This window comes from Pyxicephalus adspersus, chromosome 4, assembly GCF_032062135.1.
Source record: "Pyxicephalus adspersus chromosome 4, UCB_Pads_2.0, whole genome shotgun sequence".
In the NCBI taxonomy this organism is placed as follows: Eukaryota; Metazoa; Chordata; class Amphibia; order Anura; family Pyxicephalidae; genus Pyxicephalus; species Pyxicephalus adspersus.
The window spans coordinates 21,209,712-21,231,541 of NC_092861.1; the positions used below are offsets into that span (position 1 = coordinate 21,209,712).

Consider the following 21,830-nt stretch of genomic DNA (forward strand, 5'->3'; position numbering starts at 1 on the left):
GATGCACTTGGTACAGCGTAGTTGCAGCTTTTCTAGACGGTTCAAATAAAAGTCCTTTGGTCGGGTTGCAAACCAGCTCTCAGCAGCATCTTTGGCAATAGAAATGTCCTCAAAACGTTGCCCCTTCAGGTGTTTCTTCAAATTCGGGAACAGATAATAGTCCAAAGGGGCCAGGTCAGGTGAGTAGGGGGATGGTGGACCATTTGGAAACCTTGGACGTGTGTGCAGGTGCATTGAATTGCAAAAAAAGGATCCCTTTGGTCAACTTTCCACGCTGTTTCATTTTAATTGCCTCCTTCAGCTGGTCCAGGAGGTTAGCATAATACTGTCCGGTGATAATAGAGCCCTGAGGTAGGTACTCCACCAACAGAATACTGTCTTTGTCCCAGAAAACGGACGCCATGACTTTTTGGGCTGATTTGTGGGTTGGGAACATCTTCCGCTGCGGGGACCCGCTGTGGCGCAATTCCTTTGATTGTTCCTTGGTTTCAGGATCATAGATGTGGAGCCAATAAAACAAACTTTTCTGCTTGTTTAAAATTTTTAAGCACACCTCAGGATCTTTGGACATTGTAAGCTCTTCAGGGCAGGGTCCTCTCCTCCTTTATCACTGTATGTATTAGTCTGTCATTTGCAACCCTTATTTAATGTACAGCGCTGCGTAATATGTTGGCGCTATATAAAACGTGTTTATTAATAAAAGATTAATAATTAGATTGGCCAGGCCTGAGTGACTAAACTGCCTATGCATGCAGGAATACATTCATTTCCAGGACCGGGATCATGCCATGGACCACATACTGAACTAAGCATACTCAGTGTACAGTATAGAAACAATTTCAAACAGGCAGGTAAGTTTCTTTCGTTTCTGAAGAGACATCCCCTGCGCAATAAATAACCTGCCTGCTCGCAATTTTTTTATTTAAGCAGTAAATATGAGTAGCCGATCCATTTTTTATTTTTTTTAAGTAAATTGAATGCTGCTTTACATGTGTTAGTGCACTATATATGGGTAACACTATGGGGTCATCTCACAGGTCTAATTCCCTGCACCCAGTACTCTTTATTTGCAGGTTTTATGCCAACAACCAACTCAGCCAAATCAGATTACACAGATCAGTCCATAATAAGCAGTTTGCGGTGAAGCAGATAAGAATAAAGTTCAGGATAACAAACTTGGACACAACTCTTCTAAGTTTTCCCCAATTCTCCCATCCCGCTATGACGTCACTAAATCCTGTTCTAGAACGAAGAGCAACCACTCCCGGACCTGCCGGCGCCAGCCAATCACATTCTCCCAGCTCGCTCTCACGGAGGAAGACTGGGGGAGAATCACTGGCGGCTGCGCTACCCGGCCTCCTGTGATTGGCTATATTAATGTTGGAGCTCTGGGAGCCACCAATAGCAGGCGGACACGGCGGAAGGTGAGAGTGTAGCTCTGTGGTGCTGGGAAGAACACAGGCAGACAGTTCACACAGCGAACCGGAACACAGCGGGCGAATTATGGCGAGGGGAATACTGCTGGGTAAGAGCAGGGTGTGCAGGGTGCATGTGTGGGCAATGGTATTCGGGTGTCATAGCCTGTCATTGTTTCTTCTTTATATGCGAAATATATTGCATGCAGCTATTGGGAGGGCTGTGATATATATATATTGTGTGTGTGTGTGTGTATATATATATATATATATATATATATATATATATATATGTAAATAACCTTGCACCATAATAAATCTAAGCTCTATCTATAGCCCCATTTCATGTTATATTGCTAGCTACAAGGATTAAAGAATACTTCCAGCAAACTTGTGTCTCCATGGTAATGTCACTGCTGGAAAATCACAGGATCCCAAATATGATAAAACCACTTTATTTATAGGGTGATGCTAACTTACGTTCCATTGCTTCATGTATTTTTTTATTTATTTATTTTTGATCAATTTTAAAATGTAGGTTTCTAGGTCATAGGATACTAGAGTACACATCATCTGCACAACTTCTCATTCCTGTGCAGATCAGGGATAAAACAATTGTAACCTATCATAAAAAACAAATAATTGAGGACCCAAAAAAGTGTATACTATGTCCCAGGTCTCAATGCACACTTCTTTAACTTGTTTATTGCTTGGCCCATCTTTTAGCTTTCAGCTTTTAAAAGGCATACCTTTTGCTATAAATAAAAGCCCCAAAACCGCCTATTATATGTAGATTTAATAATGCCCAGGGAGAAGCTGCATGCGGGTGGTCAAAAAGTGGGCATGAAAAATTAAGTGTTCCCTGTTGCCATAGGAATCCAGTAACCCCTGTAATAGGTGTGTCCCATTTTCCTTATCTTTGTAATATGCCCCAATCGTCTTGTGCCCCTGTATTAAGACCCAAGCTTTTTAGTAACCACCCAAAAACAACCAGGTGGTTACTGAAAAGTTTTGGGTTGTGCACCCAGCTAAAAAGGGCTTGGGAGAACACTTATGACTGAAAAGCAAAAAGTTTGGATCGTACATGCCTTACCTCGTATTCTGCATCACAGTGCATTATGCCATTACAGCGTTTTCCCCGGGCTCCTCTAGCCAGGTGCTCTTTTTAGTAACCACCTAGCTGTTTTTGGGTGGTTACTGAACAATTGGGTCACAACACAGGGGCTGCCACTCATCTACAATTTTCTTTCTACCCAGCTTAAAAAAAAATGTCTGGGTTGAACATTGCATTTTCCTTATGGTTAGACCCAAAGCACAAGAAGTTTCTCCAGTCCATTAAAAAAAAATGTTTCAAATTCTTCAGTGCTATATCATTGCCCCGATGCCCCAGGTGGACAAATGGGATAAGTTATTTCCAACTCTACAGGTACTTTTTTGAGAATTGGGCCTGACCAGCATAAAGGGATCCTCTGTTTAAGTAAAAGATCCACTTTTAGAGCTGAAGAATTTCCCTTGTAGTAACCAGACAGTGTAAATGTCTTCCTGCTCATTTACATTGTATAAGATGTATTGTTAAGTATCTAGGTTTTGCTTTCTCTTCTCACAGTTTTTTTCCTGAGCTCCGATAATGTCATGGAACTGCCAGTCATGTACTATTGACCTGATTTGCATTTATAAACATTGCAGGCTAATTACCTTGCAGTCAGATAAAGTGAAAAAAACCTACCTGAGGCTGATGCAACTCTGAAAGTACTTTTGCAACAGGGCTATATGGGATTGAAAGACCCATCTACAAAAGAATGGGTCACTAGAATCCTGGGATCTTCTCCCAATCTTATGCAGACCTAGGCAATGTTTACATTTAACGCAGAGGACCATTTTCTATGATGCCCTAACTTTTATCCACATTCTACCCAGCCTCTTTTAGCTGGGTGCACCACCCAGCACTTTTTTAGCTGTTTTCGGGTGGTTATTGAAAATTTGGTTCACACCACAGGGGTGACCACCTGCCTACAGCTGTTTCTCACCCAGTTTAAAAAAAATTCCTGGGGAGAATACTGCAGTCTGTAATATCCAAAGGATTTGTAGAATGCAAATTTTTCACCTTGTCTGATCAGCATTGAAACACACAGAATGTACTTCCATCCTTCATTATGCCCTGGGGGCAGGAGGTGAAGGTGATGTTGCCATTTGTGAGAGTTCAGGACATCATAAAGGCTGCTCCTTGCCTGCATTCATTTATACACCATTATTATTTTCACTTGGGCATGTAATTAAACAAGTGCCCCTTTTTTTTCCCACACGGGCTGTTGATTTAATAAGATTATTTGTTTGTACACCGTACGATCTTGGCATGCACCTGGAGGAACATGCAGGGTTCTACCTAAGACGGGAGAGGGTGAATACTATGCAGACATCCATGTCTTGTTCCAAGTGGGTGGTACAATAAAACTTCCTCTGGAGAAACCTTAGGAATCTACAGAACTGACGTTGAGCAGCTCTACCATGTGACCCTTACAATTAATGCAATGGGTCTCCTCTAAGGACCTCTTTCAGATGCAGTTGGTGACATTGAATACTTGAGGTGACCAGTTTGTTTTGGCATTATGTCCTATCATTGTGTGTGTGTGTGTTTTTTTTTTTGTTTTTTTTTTATTTTGCATATATTTGTTTTGCATGCTCATTCTTTGTTTTCTTTGCAGGGGCAGTACTTTGCTCACTGTATCTTGCAGTGAGGGGTATGTACTCTGCCAGTGATGACGTTATACAATTAAATCCCTCCAATTTCCACCGAGAGGTTATACAGAGCGATGCTTTATGGCTGGTAGAGTTTTATGCTCCTTGGTAAGTACCAGATTTTAAAAGACCGTTTATTTTTTCACTGTTTATTTGCTTTAGAACTTGCAATTCATAGAACAGCAGATAAATGGATTAGAAAAAATATTTATAGAGCCCACATCTCCCAGAGATTACAGCACTTTGAAGATTTATTCCAAAAAAGGACCACAAACAACACAAGAAACGTAATTGTATAATTTAATGTGAATGTAGTCTTGTTCAAATATAATTGACAGTCTTTCCGGCCAAAACATTTTTATTTGGATAAAGTAGGGATGAATTTGAGTCTTGTCAGGCTTTTATCTGGGGCTTTGTTACAGAATCTCTTGGCTTTTTGTCTTGCTGGTAAGTTTTACCAGAAGAACCAAGGGAGTATCTTCTACAAGGTCAATAATAATTTTTTGGTGTGGCTTGTGGGCTCTCTTTGGTCTATCCTAATCCTGTCACCATTGTGCAAATCCAGAATCTTTACTACCTGTGTCGCCATAACAAGAGGTGAAGGTACATGCATTAATAGAACAAATACAGCAAACAAGTAAACTGACATGCATTTTATTCATTCCTGCATCCAAAAACACAATTTTCAGTAAAAATACACAAATAAATAACAGAAGATAAGAGAGGCCCAGTCTGACATTCCGAGTTGGAAAACCTGTTAATTGGCCGTACTTATGTTACAAAATGATTGTTTTATTAGATTATATAAATAGCTTTGTATTTGAAAGCTGCAGAAAATATTTTAGACTGGTATTTCTTATGTAGACCTGAATTGTTGTAAACCGCTTTCTAATTTTTGGTGCAAAAGCTAATGTGAAAAAATTATGTCATACAGGTGCGGACACTGCCAGAGTTTGACTCCACATTGGAAAAAAGCTGCTACTGCATTGAAGGTAACCACACACTTCATGTCCATGCATATGTAGTGCGAAATTTAGGGGAACCTGGATGAGTGTAATGCACTGTAAACAGCCATAGAATCCAAATGGGTACCTTTTTATTGAATACAAATTATGCCTTTTCATCACACAAGAAAATAAAAACCTTGCTTTTCTTCAGAAGAATAGTAACAGAAATAGCTGCTTTCAGCAGCAAACTTAAACAACATTCCAAAATGGCAAAACTAGCAATCAGTCCGAAAAAATATTTGTAGCTTCCAATACAGGGGTGCTTTTTGCTGTGGTTCCAGTGTCTAACTTTAAATGCTGCACACTAGTTACCATACATAAAACATTAACTAAATCTCCCAGAACTCCCTAGGATTATAAGGATCCACCTGCCAACACAGTAACCCCTACACACCAGGTCATGTCTGGCTGAGGGTTCTTCCGTAGGCAGGTTCTGGGGTGGGAGTAAAAAGGGCCACCAAACCTTTCATTACTGGGACCCTGGAACAGTAACACACATGCAACCATTGCTTTCTATTCTAACCCCCTCCTTTTTCCTAGTACCCTGCCAAAAATAGTGGGGCGGGGGGGGGGGAGAAACCAACCATCCAGAACCAATACCTACATTCCTCTACTGCGTGTATGTATGTATGTATGTATGTATGTATGTATTAAATAATGCAGCTGACATGCTTACCAGCACTTCATTCCCCATTGTTAGAGCCTGTGTTGTTGGTTGTCTTGTCAACATTCATTGACAGGTGCATTTGACCTCCAGTTTACTTCCTTCTCACTTGGCTCCTATGGATTTACAAAAACTCAACTGATGCGAACAAAAGCCCATCAACACATACCCCTAGTGTTGGTTTGGCTTGTATAGTTAATTTAGGATAATGTTTTTTTTTTCTTTCCAAATGTCATTTTAAAAGATCACAATATTACCAATATTGTGATTTGATTAATGGACTATCTGCAATGTACAGGGGGTTTGTGTGAGGTTCAGTTGACATGTGATTGTACTTTTCTCTCATATAAATTTGTGTTGCTTGCAGGGAATTGTGAATATTGGAGCTGTGGATGCTGATCAGCATCAGTCATTGGGTGGTCAGTATGAAATTCGTGGCTTCCCCACTATTAAAGTATTTGGGGCAAACAAGAGCAAGCCAGACACTTATCAGGGTGAGTATTCATGTGTTCATATAAAGTGTTGCTCATCAGCACTTATTTCTAACATGGAAAGTTACAATCAAGCACATGTCCATGCAATCTCCTAAACCTTTATGTTAACTCTATTAAACATTACTAGGATGAAATAGATCACCAATTGTAAGTCAGACTGTCTCATTTAAGATCAGTAATAAGTTTCCTTTTTGCAAATACGGCACAGATTCCTACAGATTGCACTTGCAAAAGTTTCAGATGCTTAAGCCAAATGTACGTTAATGCCTATGATTTTAACTTGGGATGCTCAGCTAACTCATAAAATTATGATGGTCCATTGTCCACCTACTTTTGGCCACATAATGTGTATCTTGTAACTAATATGTGACAATGACTCGACAGGCTAACATCACACTGTAGTGGCACTTATTAGTTGGCTTCACAGCAGCAACAATCTACTATATGTGTATTTTAGAGATTTTCCAGCCAACCATGTCTTGTCTAATATTTTCCTCCCTGTGATGGTTTTAGCAGAGTGTAAAAAGCCATATTGTATTGTAAAATAGTATAAAACTGCATTTGCATATACAGGTGGTTCCCGGGTTACATACGAGATAGGGACTGTAGGTTTGTTCTTAAGTTGAATTTGTATGTAAGTCAGAACAGGTACATTATTTTGATATGTGCAATTATGACAGATGTATGTCTGAACATATTATTAGGCAGCATGGTGTCAGTTACTGTATAAAATCTTCACTGTGAGTTATTCAAGTATAAAAAAAAAAAAAAAAATCTTTATGGAGCCTAGATATTCATTAACTTCTGGAGCAACCTGTGCTTTGATATGCAAAAAGAAACAACTGCAGAGTTTGCCTTGGTCATAAAAGAGTTACAAGATGTTGAAGAAGAGTTCACCACTTAAGATCACCCACAATCTCAACTGTGTTTAGCAAATGATTTCTTTGCAAGTCATGCAAACCCCCTCCAAGCCTCCGTTCTGCACAGGAGCGAGCAGGGAAGCCCCGTTCGTATCTAGGAGGCGTCCGTATGTTGGATACCGGTAGTTCCTCCAGCTCTAGCAGTGCAGCTATAACCATCTCTCTCACCCAGTTCACATCAGTATAGTTGGGCGGTAACTGACAGTATTACCAAAGTGTATATCGGCAAAGGATTCTGGTTGTGTTGATTATTGTAAGAGGATAGTGTAGTTTATTATCTGGGCATTGTATGTGTGAGCTTGGAATCGTACACATACTAATTTTTTTGTATCATTTGTATGTATAGGAGGCAGGACCGCTGAAGCCATTGTGGAAAGTGCTTTAAGTGCTCTTCGATCACTTGTGAAGGACAGGCTTAATGGACGAGGTGGTGGACAAGACTATGGAAAACAGGTCAGTATAGCTGCATTCACCTTTACACCCAGACATTTTTACCTCGTCATGGACAGTAAAATAAATTCAACGGAACATTTGGTCCTAGTCTATGTTCTGTAAATCTTAATCTGCATGCCCAATTTTTCAATTGTGGATGCAGTAGGGAAGAATTAAACCTCTTCCCTCTCTAATATTACCTCGCCTTTTAAGGATCAGTGTGACACTATATATTCCTAAAATAAAAAAAAAAAATCAGACTCTTCACATTCAGAAAGTCCCCCTTCAACCTTTAAATCTGCTGCAGAAAATCTTAAAATAAAGATTTAACCAGAATGGATATACAAACCAGCCTGTAGTACCTTGTGTATATGACAATATGTGTGTACAGCATATAGGAGTCCAGTCATATAAAATTATACTTAATGCCCAGGCAATGAAAAGCAGTGAATTAGGTGTTCTAGTAAATGCAGTAAATCACACATTGCCTTTGTGCTCCCTTGCATTTGCATGTCTGTGACCATGATTTGTGTTCTCGCATGCTCGGGTTTCCTTTTCGGTTTAATTGAATCTCAGAAGCACAGTGAGCCTGCCTAGTCCTTGTTCACAATTTCATTACCATGTAATGCAGCAATACATAGCATATACAACATGCAATATATAACTCTCACCTGTGTTTGTAGTTTTAATGCATTATCTTACAACCTTCTATTATTCTAAAGACCTTCTTTGGTTCTAAGGCTCCTCTGTAGTCAAGAACACCAGCCTCTGTGGCTTGAAGTAAACAAACGATAACCTATATTAAACCAATATAATTATTAAAATGAAGCTTTGGTAGATGTCATGAGATTTAACTTTTTATGACATCTCAGGCTGGGATCTCTGCACTTGAGAAACTAGAGCTTAATTATTGCAGAAAGACTTCAGTGTTGAGTATCCAAAGCATTTAAAAATACAGGGGCTGATTGGGCCCACCTAGCTCCACTTTTACCTTTATTGCTTCCTGTGGAAGTGGCATTAGGTATATAATAGAGCCCCTGTTGTGAATGCAATAAATTAAAAAAGTTCTTAAATTACAGTTTATTAAAAAAAAAAAAATCCAAAACTTTTAACAGCCTTCATCTCTATGTACATAAACAGCATGGCCAAGTTGCTTTTTTTAAAAATACCTGCAGCAAGAATCTTGTTTGTGCCAAGAGAATTTGTTTCACGTTCCATTTACAATGTAATGTGTACATTTTAAATGGCATTGGCTATAGCACACCTTTTTATTTCAGCATTGCCATAGGAAATTTGTTATTTTAGCCCAAAAACCACGGCTTCAGAATATAAACAGGAAGGCTGTACTTTTCACTTTTTACAGACTTGCAAAAAAAAAAAACAAATAATAATAATACATTGATTTAAGCTCATCAGGGATGGTTGGTGATTGCAATTAGATATGACAGGGGAATCTACAGTCCATTTGAAAGTATACCTACCTACCTACCAACCCCCGGTGCACTGGTTTAGGAGAAGGACCCCGCTTGGGGGGCTCACTGGCCAAAGCTGTGGACCATGTCTCGCCTTTGTATCCCAGGCTCAGTGTGGTGGGTGGGTTGTGTCTCTGGACACAACCTGCCCACTCTTCTATCGCAGGCTCAGACCTGTGATGAGAGAGTGGGCAGGTTCTGGCATCATGACGTCACTCTGGGGGAAGTTTCTTCCCATTTGACATATGGCTTCCCGCGCATGCACCGTCCAGAGTCCATGAGATTAGTGGTTTGGGAGCCCCAAAAGGTTTGGGACCAGTAATATACATGACCTATTGCAAACTTCTACAGACATCACTATACATTCAAGTTTCTTTTAAATTTCGATATTGAAAATGTATTTAATGTAAAATGTTATTTTTGTTACCATTCATCTAATGCCATGTTTTGCATACAGTAAAAAATACTAGATGGGTAGAAACCAAATGCACTTTCTGTTTCTATAACCTTTGATGTGTATATTCTCCTCTGGTGTCCTACAATTAGACTCACAAAGTTAACACACCAGGATCAGGAATAAAAAGTGACTGTTTTTTTTTTTTTTTAATTCTATTTAACTGAGAAATCGGATGCACTAGAGGGAGGAGCAAAAACCTTAAGTTTGAAGACTACCTAACAACCCCAGCAAACTGAAACTAATAAATTCAAGAATGTGACGACAGCCTTATGTTAATACTGGGGTCTTAATCAGCTTGAAGTATTCAGGACAGAATCACAGATACCACTTATTTTTATAATTAAAAAGGTATTGCAGACATTTATTGAATCAAAAAATGCACAGCTAACAAATCAAAATTACAAAAAATTTTAATATAACAAATAAACCAAATGTTTAACACAAATAACCAACCAAAACAAGTAAAAATGTTCACTGAAATGGTAGGGTTACATACCTCCACCTTCGGGGATTCAATCAGAGTTTGCCCATAAGGCCATCTTATAAAAACATTCTTTGAAATCTTAAAATAAATAAATATATCAGTCCTTGAAAACACAAGAAATGATGAAAGCCATGGTTGGAATGATGTGGTCAATATAGTATCAATATAGTCATATAGTATATACGATCAATATAGACATTGACAGGTAACAAATGTGGGAGAATATATACATTTTTGTAAGCACCATATCATTGATGATGTAACACGTTTTGTTGCAAATAATCCACTTCAGACCAAAATTATATGTTGTATTTAGCGGGAAATCAGATAATTCTCCACTTAGTTCCAAAAATCAGCCATTTATCCGATAGGTGATTGCAAATTTGTATCCCGAATAACAGGCAAATAGATTTCAGACAAGGCTACAACTTGGTGTCAGCAAGCTTTATGACAGATGGCTCCTGCGTGTCGCCGATGTATTGAAGTCTTCATTTTGTTAAAGCTTGATAGATTAGGCATAATGTATTAAAGTAAGGCAGTTTGGTAGTCAACTGTCTTACTTCAGGTGATTTTATACCTTTATACCTCCCAGGTATAAATATAGGAAATATAGGGTGTAAAATCTTTTTATTCACTTTATATATTTCTTAGGAAAGTAACTTTTTCAGGTACCCAATTATGGCTTGTTCTTTTTAAAGTGAACTAATTATCCCTCGTAGGTTTAAAACCACTTTGCTGAAATATCTGCCAAGCTTGATGTCCATTAATCATGACCGGAGAAAGTGTGTGTATCAAATAAAAATGTGCCTTCCACACATGTAACAGCTGTTTTAGTTGGACACCTACACACATCTATTGAGCACTACAGAAGACAAAAAAAGAACACCTTTCAGCCTTGTAACACATTTAAACCACAAAAACAAATCCTTTTCTGACCCCGAAGGCATTTTTTCAAAAAGATGCGTCATATAAGGTTGAATATCTAATGAGTAGATTTCTGACATTTTCCAATCCTTTCCTAATAAAGCATCAATCCAGATAAAGCATCAATCCAGGTTTTTTTTAAATACATACCCGTTTTTTTCTTGAAGATCCCCAGTGTGGATCTGGGCCTATCCGATTGGCAATCATAAAAATAATCGATAATAAATTTGGATCTTTTCTGGTAATTCAGGTCATGTAGAAGAAACCTTTTAACCTAAACTGTTTAAAATATGAGGATGGATTTTCTTTCACTTGTAGTTACTGTACAACATCCAAAGCCACTGTGCCTCCTAATGTGCAGTTCTTGATACATAGTTTGTTTGGGAGGATGATGATATTTTTGTCTCTTACCTGCTCAATTTCTTTGATGGGGCTATTCTACAGAAGGAGCATGGTCATCAAGGAAACCAACAACGTCAGCGTGGTAAGAAGGGAAAACGTCAAGAAATGGGCAATAACCAGGCCCAACGCAATGACAACATCCGTTATCGGCATTAATTGCATAAGTGATGGCCCTTTAACCTGGAAGTTGGTCTTCCTTGAAGCACCTTGTGGCTGGTTCTTTCCCAGTTCCTGTTTTATGAAATAGAAAGCATTTAAAGATTCCAGATCTTGGCTCCATCTTTCCTCAATTTGGAGGACATCTGATGTCAAAGTTTCCTTCACTCCATTTTGAATTATTCTGCTCCATTTTTCTTGTAGCCATCTTGCTAGAATTTTTTACTTACCTTTTACTGTATTATAATGAGCCATTTTAAGCATAAATCCTTTTTTCAAGCCTTCCTAAAGTCATAGTGAGTCCTGTTCTTTAATGGGTATATTCTAGCCAAAGTAATTGGGTAGGCTCAAGTAACTTACAAGAACTCTTTTTTTTTTTTCTGCACAACCCTAAACCCAGCCCCAGTAAGGGGCGGTGTAGGTATTTCTGTCTAAAATGTGTAATTTCACTCTAAAAAACTAGAAAACAAAACGCGCTGAAGCATTCACATAAATAGGACCAAATGGAATTCACCTGTACACTCACAAGTCTTAAAATATTACATTGAAACTAAACAATAAAAAAATTTAATATAAAAGTTTGAAAATTTTCTACGTTGAGGAGGCATGTCTGGAACTTTTGGTACCCTTTGGCCTTTACATATCTACAATATGAAGATTGATCTTCCTTTACATTGGAATATTCCCATAAGCGGCAGCAATAAAAAAGAAAATAAAAAAATTTAAATCCCACTTTTAAAAATGGGATACCAAAATACCAAAAGCAACATATACGAGTGCTACAAGAAACCATGAATACATCTTGCTAATACATACAAAGATTCTGTTCCTTTCACAGCTGTGAAACCAAGCATCTCGTCATTTTGGGATCCTTTATCTGGGTTTCTCTCTAAAGACTGTTAAAGGAGCATCTATGTTTGTTGACATGGGTGTTGTAAATATTTCAATTCTCATTGGTAAAAGTGCAGTGTTCATCCAGAAGTGCAGCAGTTTTCAATAAGGATCCCGTAGGGTTCAACCAACCTTAAAAAAACTGCTACAGTTGCTTCCTTATTTGCACATGAATGTTGGATAAAGCATCATCCTGCAGCATCCAACACACAATTACTCATTCCAGTGTCATTATTCTTGACTTGATTCATACATGCTCACAGCCCTAAAGTGAGGAGTCTACAAAGGGGTTTCCTCCCCGACTTTCCTCCCCCACTTCTGTTCAGAAGTGGAACCTGGCATACAGTGGCATTTAATTTCACTTGCCTTGGTAACCTAACATTAAAAGAAACTGGATTTGGGGAGCATCTTGTAAATGCCTGAAGTATCATAGCTGGTCACCTGCACCACATCTCTTCTAGATCCTTCTGCAACTCATCTTGCTGGTTTGCATAGTTGAAATTGAACAAACTTTATTTCTTCATACCTGTCTGTATTTCTGTAGGTCTTTTCTCATTGGAGCAAAACAGTTCCAAATGCATTTGGCAGGATTTGCAGTGGTAAACATTATAAATGCTAAGGCCTCAAACTGTATTTAGCTGAGTACGGTCTTACATTTTTTAGAAAACTTGCTAATGGGCAAAGTTGATAATAACTTTATGTAGCATAGATAAATTCTGGGGTCTCGTCATGCATTAGAATTAGGGTTATCACTGTTGGCTCGCCAATTTTCTGAGCTTCTTTACATTTTGAGCCCTGTTAAATCTGGTGTGTACCACTTTTTCATCCCACATGGATAGTTACATAGTAAATCAGGTTAAAAAAAAACATAAATCCATCAAGTTCAACCCTTAGATTAATAAACATGTCCCTGATATAAAACCCTATGGACATAGCTGATCCAGAGGAAGGCAAAAAAACCCCGGTACATTTTGCTCCAACGGGGGGGAAAATGAGGCAATCGGATGTTCCCTGGATCAACCCTCTCTGTTATCTGTACTTTAAAGCTTTATTACCCAGTTAAATTCTCTGCTTCTAGAAAAGCATCAAGCTTTTTCCTAAAGCAATCTATAGTAGTTGCTAAAACATTTTCAGAGACCTTGCAGTGAAGAATCCCTTCCTTGTCCGGAGCTTAAACGTCTTTTCTTCCAGACGCAGAGTGCTCTCTTGTCCTTTGTCATCTTAAAGTGAATAATGGGGAAGAGAGTTCTCTATATGGACCGTTTATATATTTATGCAGCGTGATCATATCCCCCCTAAAGCTACGTACACACGTCAGATTTTTATCGCCCGATAATCGGCATCGGCCAATTATCGGGCGAAAATCTGCCGTGTGTACAGTCGGTGTCGTCCATCGTCCGGACGACCGACCTGCCGGATCCACGGACGATGGACGACAGCCGATCCTAATGAAAGGGAAGGGGAGAGCGCGCAGCAGGGTGCCGCTCCGTCGCTCTCCCCCTCCCCTCTCCATAGAGCATGAACGGTGCTATGCATTGTGCACTCCCTTGTCGTTGGAAAGGATCGTGAAAGATCCTTTCCAACGACAAAAATTGCAAGTGTGTACACAGCTTTAAACATCTCTTCTCAAGGGAGAATAGATTCAGTTCAGCTAATCTCTCTTCATAGCTGAGCTCCTCCATTCCTTTTATTAGTTTAGTTGCCCTTCTCTGCACTCTCTCTAATTCCACAATGTCCTTTTTGTGAACTGGTGCCCAAAACTGGACTATATATTTCAGATGTGATCTGACCAATGCTTTGTACAGGGGCAGGATTATGTCTCGAATTTAAGGATACGCTTCATACCCCTGGTTTGTGAGGGAATACAAGTTTTCATCTAGAGCCAATGTTAAAGGGCCAGAAGTTCTGAATTGTTAATACAACTGTACGCATTATCCATTATTACTTGTTACCAACACATTCTAGTTTTTGACCTTGTGCTTGAAGCAGTATAAAATATATCATAAAATGAATAAGTAGATAATCCAGTTCCCATAATAACCAAATTGATGGAATTGTGTACTGTAATTTGCCAACTCTTAAATTTTATCTTCTATTTTATTTTTGCATTTTGTTGAATTTTATTTTGTGCCATTACCAGGCTTTATTTTAACCTCTGTGACGTACTCAAACAACCATATTTACTTCAATGTGGCAGATTCCCTCTTAATAAACCAGGAAATGCATGCCCAATCATTCATGATTATTTAGAAACCAATTTTGTTGATACAAATGTATTGCAAATATTTATGTTAGTGTGTATGTCCAACATGCTGAGCCAACCAAGGCTGTGCTGAATTGCTAAGTGCGCTTAGTGTAACGGCCAGGGTTTATCGGGAGGGGAAACATATGGTACTTTAGGTCGTGTGATGCCAATCTGATCCTCTTGTCTATTAGGTAGACTGAGAGTTAGATGATGACCAAACGGCATTGTTTATAAATAACTGAGCAGTGAGGTCGTCCATTTCATTGGAGTTTAGCAAGAACAGTTTATCTTATTGTGTACACATTTTGCAGTCTTTGGAAGTTCTTTTACATCAGTAATATCTATAACACCTCTGCATTGCTAACACAACCAAGAACAGTGTTTCGCAACCTTTTCTAACATGGGGAAACCCTTAAAAAATAACTTGCTGGTCTTTGGGGAACCCCTTCTATAATTACTATATCCACAACTCACAGTACAAAAGCATGGTATCTTTGGAGAAGAATACCTTTTACATTGCTGGCTTGTGGAAAGAATGTCACCCCAGTGCTCTCCCCAGAATTTTTTTAAGCTGGGTGGGAAGGAGCTGTAGGCGAATGGTGGCCTCTGTATTGTGACCCAACTTTACAGTAACCACTCAAAACCAGCCTGGAGATTACTGAAAAGTGCCGGTTGTTGCGCCCAGCAAAAAGGGACTTGGGAGGACATTGCACCCCTACAGATAGCTTAAATTTTCATTTGGTGTCACTGGTCTGTGCTTAAAGAAACCCTAGCAACCTTTGAAGGAAGCCTAGAATTCCACAGAACATACAAGTCGATAACCTTTTTAATATTAATGTAGGAAAGGAACATCAGATATTAAGGTTCTTGGGTTGAATGTAACGTCCAGGTCTATAAAAAACTCGGGTCACATCACTTTGGCACAAAGTGCGATATAATAATACTTTTACTAGTGACCTGGTGAACTCCATCCTTCTGTTCCTCTCTGGCTTATGAAATGGCTGGTATTGTATGTGGCACACAATAACATAATGTTACTGATAATGAGTTTTGTTATTATATATATTATATGGGTATATATATTGTTTTGTTAATATAGCGTTAACTATATTTGCCTCTTTTCTCTATCAGAAGCATAGCAACGGTGGTGGCAGTGGCGGAAAGAAAGACGTTATTGAACTTACTGATGACAATTTCGATCGTCAAGTATTGAACAGTGATGATGTTTGGCTTGTTGAGTTCTTTGCCCCATGGTGTGGACACTGCAAAAAGTAGGTGTTTCTATTTGTTTTACCAGTGTTTCTTGACCTTTTTTTTTGCATGGTCTTCAAAGAACCCCTTCTATAATTACTATTACAGAACTTTATTGTGGTGGTCATTAGGAAGAATGACTGTTACATTACTTGCCATTAGAAAGAATGTCACCCTTACAGATAACCAAAAAGATGATTGATGTCATTTAAACTGAGCGGAAAGTCACAAATTGCTTAAGCAACTCCTAGCAATCTCTGGAACCCTGGTTGAGAAACACTGATCTAGTGCCACCTGTCAGTTAGTATTTTGCAGGTAATGTGTAACCCAGATGAAGGACTAAAGGAAAAGGTGTCTGGCCTAGAACTAGTCATAGTCAATACATGTTCGCTGTGCCTAGCCTCCCCACTGATTTATGACACGTGGTCATTGTAGCAGGGATCTTTAAATGATTTTGGATTTACAAAAATGCACTGGCATGTTTAGAGAAAACATGTAAACCTTTTTATTTTCTTTTTAATTGGATTCCAGCTTGGAACCAGAATGGGCAGCTGCTGCCACTGCGGTTGCTGAACAAACCAAAGGAAAAGTTAAACTGGGTGCAGTTGATGCCACCGTGCACCAGGGTCTAGCCAGTCGTTATGGAGTAAGTATTGCCAGAAAAACGATTCCTGCTTTTATCTTTTAATTATGTAATGAAACTTTTATCAAGACCTCCAGGGTTTCCAGTGAGCATGGAAAGTGAACTTGTCACTTAAATTTTAAAATCCGTTTCATTGCTTTGAATTATCCCTGCTCTTGCAAGATTTCCTTTTAGTTTCTGTTCTGATAACCACACAGAAATTTAGGACGATTCTCCCCAATCATCAAAAAAAAAAAAAAACTGTAGTGCTTGGCCTCCTCCACTCTCAAAATATCATTTTGAGTCATGTTAAGGTTACATTTAAGCTGTGCAGGAAGGACCCTGCATCCTTCACACTGCAATTGACATTCTTTTTTTCTTTTCTACCCTTGTAGATCCGAGGATTCCCTACAATAAAAATATTTCAGAAAGGCGAAGATCCCGTCGACTATGATGGAGGACGGACTAGGGCTGATATCATTGCCCGTGCTCTTGACTTATTCTCAGAGAATGCTCCTCCTCCCGAGATCTTGGAGGTAAGTGTAATATATTATATGCCAACATATTTTTTTTGTAGTTAACCATTGCCAGTGTTTCTTTTAATAACCGTTTTGTTGCCTCTTCTAGTCTTGGAAGTGTTGTTGTTGTTCATTTCTGATTCATCATGCCTCATGTTTTTTAGATCTTAAATGAAGACATTGTTAAGAAGACTTGTGAGGATCATCAGCTGTGTATTATCTCTGTTTTGCCTCATATCCTTGACACAGGTAATTTCCCTCTGTTATATTCATAAATTTGTACAGCTCCAAACAAAGGCATTAGCATGTCTCATGGACATGTAAAAAATCTCTTTTTGGATAGTCTGACTCTAAAACTATTCATTTAAATGTCTGCCTTTTCCTTTTTATCTATTGATTATTATTATTATTACACAGTATTTATATAGCGCCAACATATTATCCATAGTCATGTCACTAGCTGTCCCTATTACAATCTAATGTGCCTAGCTCAGTCATATGTCTTTAATACGGTCTAAGATCACTTTTTGGGGGGAAGACAAATATACCTAACTGCATGGTTTTTGGAATGTGGGAGGAAACCGGAGCGCCCAGGGGAAACCTACGCAAACACAGGTAGAACCTGCAAACTCCATGCAGATGGTGTCCTGGCCGAGATTTGAACCTGAGACCGAGCACTGCAAAGGCCAAAGTGCTAACCTCTGATCTACTGTGCAGTCCTACCCAATTATGGCACCTTTTATTATACATAACTACAGAACCAGAGGTCTCCGTTCACTTCAGTTTACCATCTAACCGTCCTGATGTGTTCTACATTTGAACAAATGATGCACTTCCTACATTAGATTGACATAATCTCTGCATGGCAAATGTGCCCTACCTGGGCTTCAGTCTTAGGAGCTGTCTGCGTTACATTATAATCCACCATATTTGTGGATTTCCACACCTTTTAAGGTTCAGTTAGATTTCGAGGGCTATGGGAGTAAAAGTACAGTTATTGTCAATAATCCTTTCATACCCCAGGATCAGTATGAATATTACTGTTTGACAAAATTTGTACTGTGATCACACCAGTCTTATTCAAAAGTAGTGTCCTATTAACTTGAATAAAGGCTGCATGAATTGAACTGCATTCCGTAGTATAGTCATGAGTAACACATAGCTTGTATAAATTGGTGTGGACATGTGGACCACATGATTGGTATGGCCATTGTGGTGGCCAATTCTAAATTCTGTAATTTTGCAGATTTGTCATGGAGTGGGCCAGGATTGGAGTCATGTCCCTTTAGGATACATCAGTTCACAACTGTATTACCAAAAAAGTAAAGGTCAATAAGATTCAAAATCTGATTTGCCCTCCTTTAACCAAATTGTGATATTTTGCAGGTGCTGCAGGAAGAAACTCTTACTTGGAAATCATGCTTAAACTGGCTGACAAGTACAAGAAAAAGATGTGGGGGTAAGAAGTTGGCTTTGTTTATTATCATTGCCATAGTTGTTCAAGTGGGTATATATTTTGTGAGATAGTTCTTAACTGTGGCATAAGAGCTAAGGACCCACAGGTCCTAATTTTGACTACTCCGTGCTTTAGAGGGTACATAGGGGCTCTCCTCATGGTCACTGTTCAGATGTATGATCATGTCTCTTTCAAAGCCGCTCAGGGGCTACTACTGCAGTGTTTTCCCAGGGCCCTTTTAGCTGGGCGCACCATCCAGCACTTTTCTGTAACCACTAGGTTGTTTTTGAATGTTTTGAATACTAGATTGTAAGCTCTTCGGGGCAGGGTCCTCTCCTCCTATATCACTCTCTGTATTAGTCTGTCATTTGCAACCCCTATTTAATGTACAGCGCTGCGTAATATGTTGGCGCTATATAAATCCTGTTTATTAATAATAATAATAATGTTTACTGAGGAGTTGGGTCGTAATACAGGGGATGCCACCCACGTACAATTTGTTCCCACCCTTTTGTTCTGGGTTAAAATTTGTGGTTCTTGTTCTTGTTGTGAGCCGTTCATTGGACAATGACATCTGATATCCTGATACAACAATCCTATAGCGAAAGATCTTCCCTGCCTTCTCCGTTTACAAAAGTGAGCAGTCAGTGAGGTTATGCTGATGTAAAGTTAGGACTGTGATGTAAAGATAAGACTGCTATACCAGAGGGGAATGTGATGTAAAGGGTGGGAGATGGGGCTTCTGATATAAAGGTGTGTTGTGAAATGGGAGACGGATGTGGAGGGCCATGTTCTAGAAGTTCCTAGTAATAATCTGTACTGGGGCTTAATGATCTTTTGTTTGTTGATATATAGTTTAATGTAGCTCTGCATGTGTCTTAAAATTTTGCCTAATTTTTCCAGATGGCTTTGGGCAGAAGCTGGGACCCAACAGGATTTGGAGAATGCCTTGGGTATTGGTGGATTTGGTTACCCAGCCATGGCTGCTGTTAATTCTCGTAAAATGAAGTTTGCACTCTTGAAAGGCTCTTTCAGTGAGCAAGGCATCAATGAGTTTCTACGGTAAGGATGTAGTTATGACTATGCCTCTTTTTTTTGTTTTTTATTTATTTATATTTTATGGTCTTGTTTTTTGTAACTTGCTATACATCTTTTATCCAATGGGAATGTTGATCTAATTAAGGTTTTAAATCAAATACCCTTTTGTTCTAGGGAGCTTTCATTTGGACGGGGTTCTACATCACCTGTTGGCGGAGGTGCACTTCCTAAGATCAATAAAGTTGAGCCTTGGGATGGCAAGGATGGAGAGGTAAGATGGTAGATCAGTGTAGTTTCACTTCTTCCTGTATCCTAATTTTAGGATTACATTTCAGTAGACCTAATTCCTCCTTTCCAGACAAGTGCATGTTATGTCAGACAAAAGACACCCTATTCCTTTCTGCTATGTAGTTTTGTCTTTATTCACCGTTCAGATATTTTATATGTAAAGCTATTAGTGCTCCTCATATCTAGGAGATGTCACTCTGAACAGTGAGCCTGTGACAAACTTGCTAGAGCAGACATTTTTAGGACTTATTAGAAACTCTTGAATAGATACTGGTAAAGTATAATGTGTTAACCCCTAACCACCCACAATCTGTAAATTGATATTCCCTAGCCCATTCCCTAGCCATTTTGCCCTCTCTTCCACTAAAGAAAAATAGTCTGGAGCCCCAAAACATAACACAGCTTATAAACTTTTAAAAGATTTAAACTTTTTTTTAATTGTACCTGTTACAACAACAGAACACAACAAACAGAAGTGCAATGTGTAGGCCTACAATTAAACACTGACCAACGCCCCTAGAAGCCTCCAGCTTCTAACGGATCATCCTGTTACATTAGAAGCTGAAGGCTTTTAACGTAACAGGGTAGAGTTTTTTGATGGGCAGAGTTCTTTATGTTCTGACAATGCCTTAGTGATGAAATTTTTAATCAAATTTTAGGAATATGTTGATAAACATTTTCTCTTTCGAGAGGCAGCAAATAACATTTTGCAAGTCTGGTTCCCATAGTCTGCAGATCTTTCCCCACATCCAATTGTGTGTCAATGAGATTGACATGTGCAGGCCAGAGTGCTGCACTGACAAAAATGTTGCTGCAAATAGTGCTGCATCTGAAGGTTGCAGTGTGAATTTAGTTTTTATACTGTAACTGTTGAGCACAATTACCACAGTCTGTTTTAGCTGCAGGGGTACTGCTAGTAAAAATTGAAAGCATGTCCTTTGAAATATGAGCAGGTAGTCTGCATTTTTCTGGGAATGGTAGGAATGACATCCTTCTAAAATAAAGCAGAGGAAAAGAATTAGATAATTTCATTAACACAATACATTTTTGGAAATGGATATAAAAGGTCTCATAGCAAAGTTGTCAGGAACACAGGTGGTGGTAATTGTTGTGTGCTATGTACATTTTAAAATGCAGTTCTTTATGATTAAAACATTTTGTTTTATTAGCTACCAGTGGAGGAAGACATTGATCTCAGTGACATAGAGCTTGATGAATTTGACAAAGACGAACTGTGAAGTGACACGTGAAACTCCCTGTTGTATTGTTACATCATAACTCTTCTTGGAGGAACTTTTACCACTGGTGGTCATCGGTTTATCTGGAACACTGGGGAACTCGGATGATGGCCTTTTTTTTTTTTTCTTTTTTTAATCTAAGAGATATTCGAGCACTTGAAAGGACGGCCTTCAGTGATACCAACAGACAGTTCCTCTCGGGAGAATACTGAAAAATTCTATGAATTGTTGTAACAGCAAGTTTCATTGTATGCGATTTACATTTTGCAAGAAATGGATGTTTATTTCCTGTGTGGGAGGGTTTCTTTAGGGGTGTCATGAAGGAAATGAGGGTAATACCCTTTTGGACTTGAGGAGTGGGGGGGTCATTAAAGAAAGTCTTCTAAATGTTTCTTCAGTTGATGCTGCAATTGTTATTTTGTTTAACATATTTTATGTTTTGGGTATTTTCATCAGCAAATTGATCAGCTTGATTCAATTTCCGAATAAAATATTTTTTGACAAACTGGTAGTAATTGCTAAAAAATGCACCTCTCGCATACAATTCATTTGTGCTGGGTGAAATACTCCTCATATGTGAATACTTGTTATATCATATTTATTGCCCATACCCAGCACTGAATTCTTTAACCCACCACAGGAAATTGATTTGTGTACATCAAGTAGAATAAACCCCCCTTGTTTGTTTTTTTGCCTGACATTATTTTAATGATCTTCAAA

At 38.8% G+C, this 21,830-nt stretch overlaps 1 protein-coding gene across 1 annotated transcript; it reads left to right on the forward strand.

The window, feature by feature from the left end:
- Positions 1–1,391: 1,391 nt before the first annotated feature.
- Positions 1,392–21,615, forward strand: PDIA6 (protein disulfide isomerase family A member 6). Its single transcript, XM_072407533.1, has 13 exons — positions 1,392–1,525; positions 4,118–4,259; positions 5,086–5,143; positions 6,190–6,316; positions 7,583–7,689; positions 15,831–15,970; positions 16,482–16,596; positions 16,968–17,108; positions 17,255–17,339; positions 18,477–18,549; positions 19,450–19,608; positions 19,759–19,855; positions 21,042–21,615. Exons 1-13 carry the CDS (start codon positions 1,504–1,506, stop codon positions 21,108–21,110), a joined length of 1,335 nt encoding a protein of 444 aa, XP_072263634.1. The 5' UTR covers positions 1,392–1,503; the 3' UTR covers positions 21,111–21,615.
- Positions 21,616–21,830: the final 215 nt, after the last annotated feature.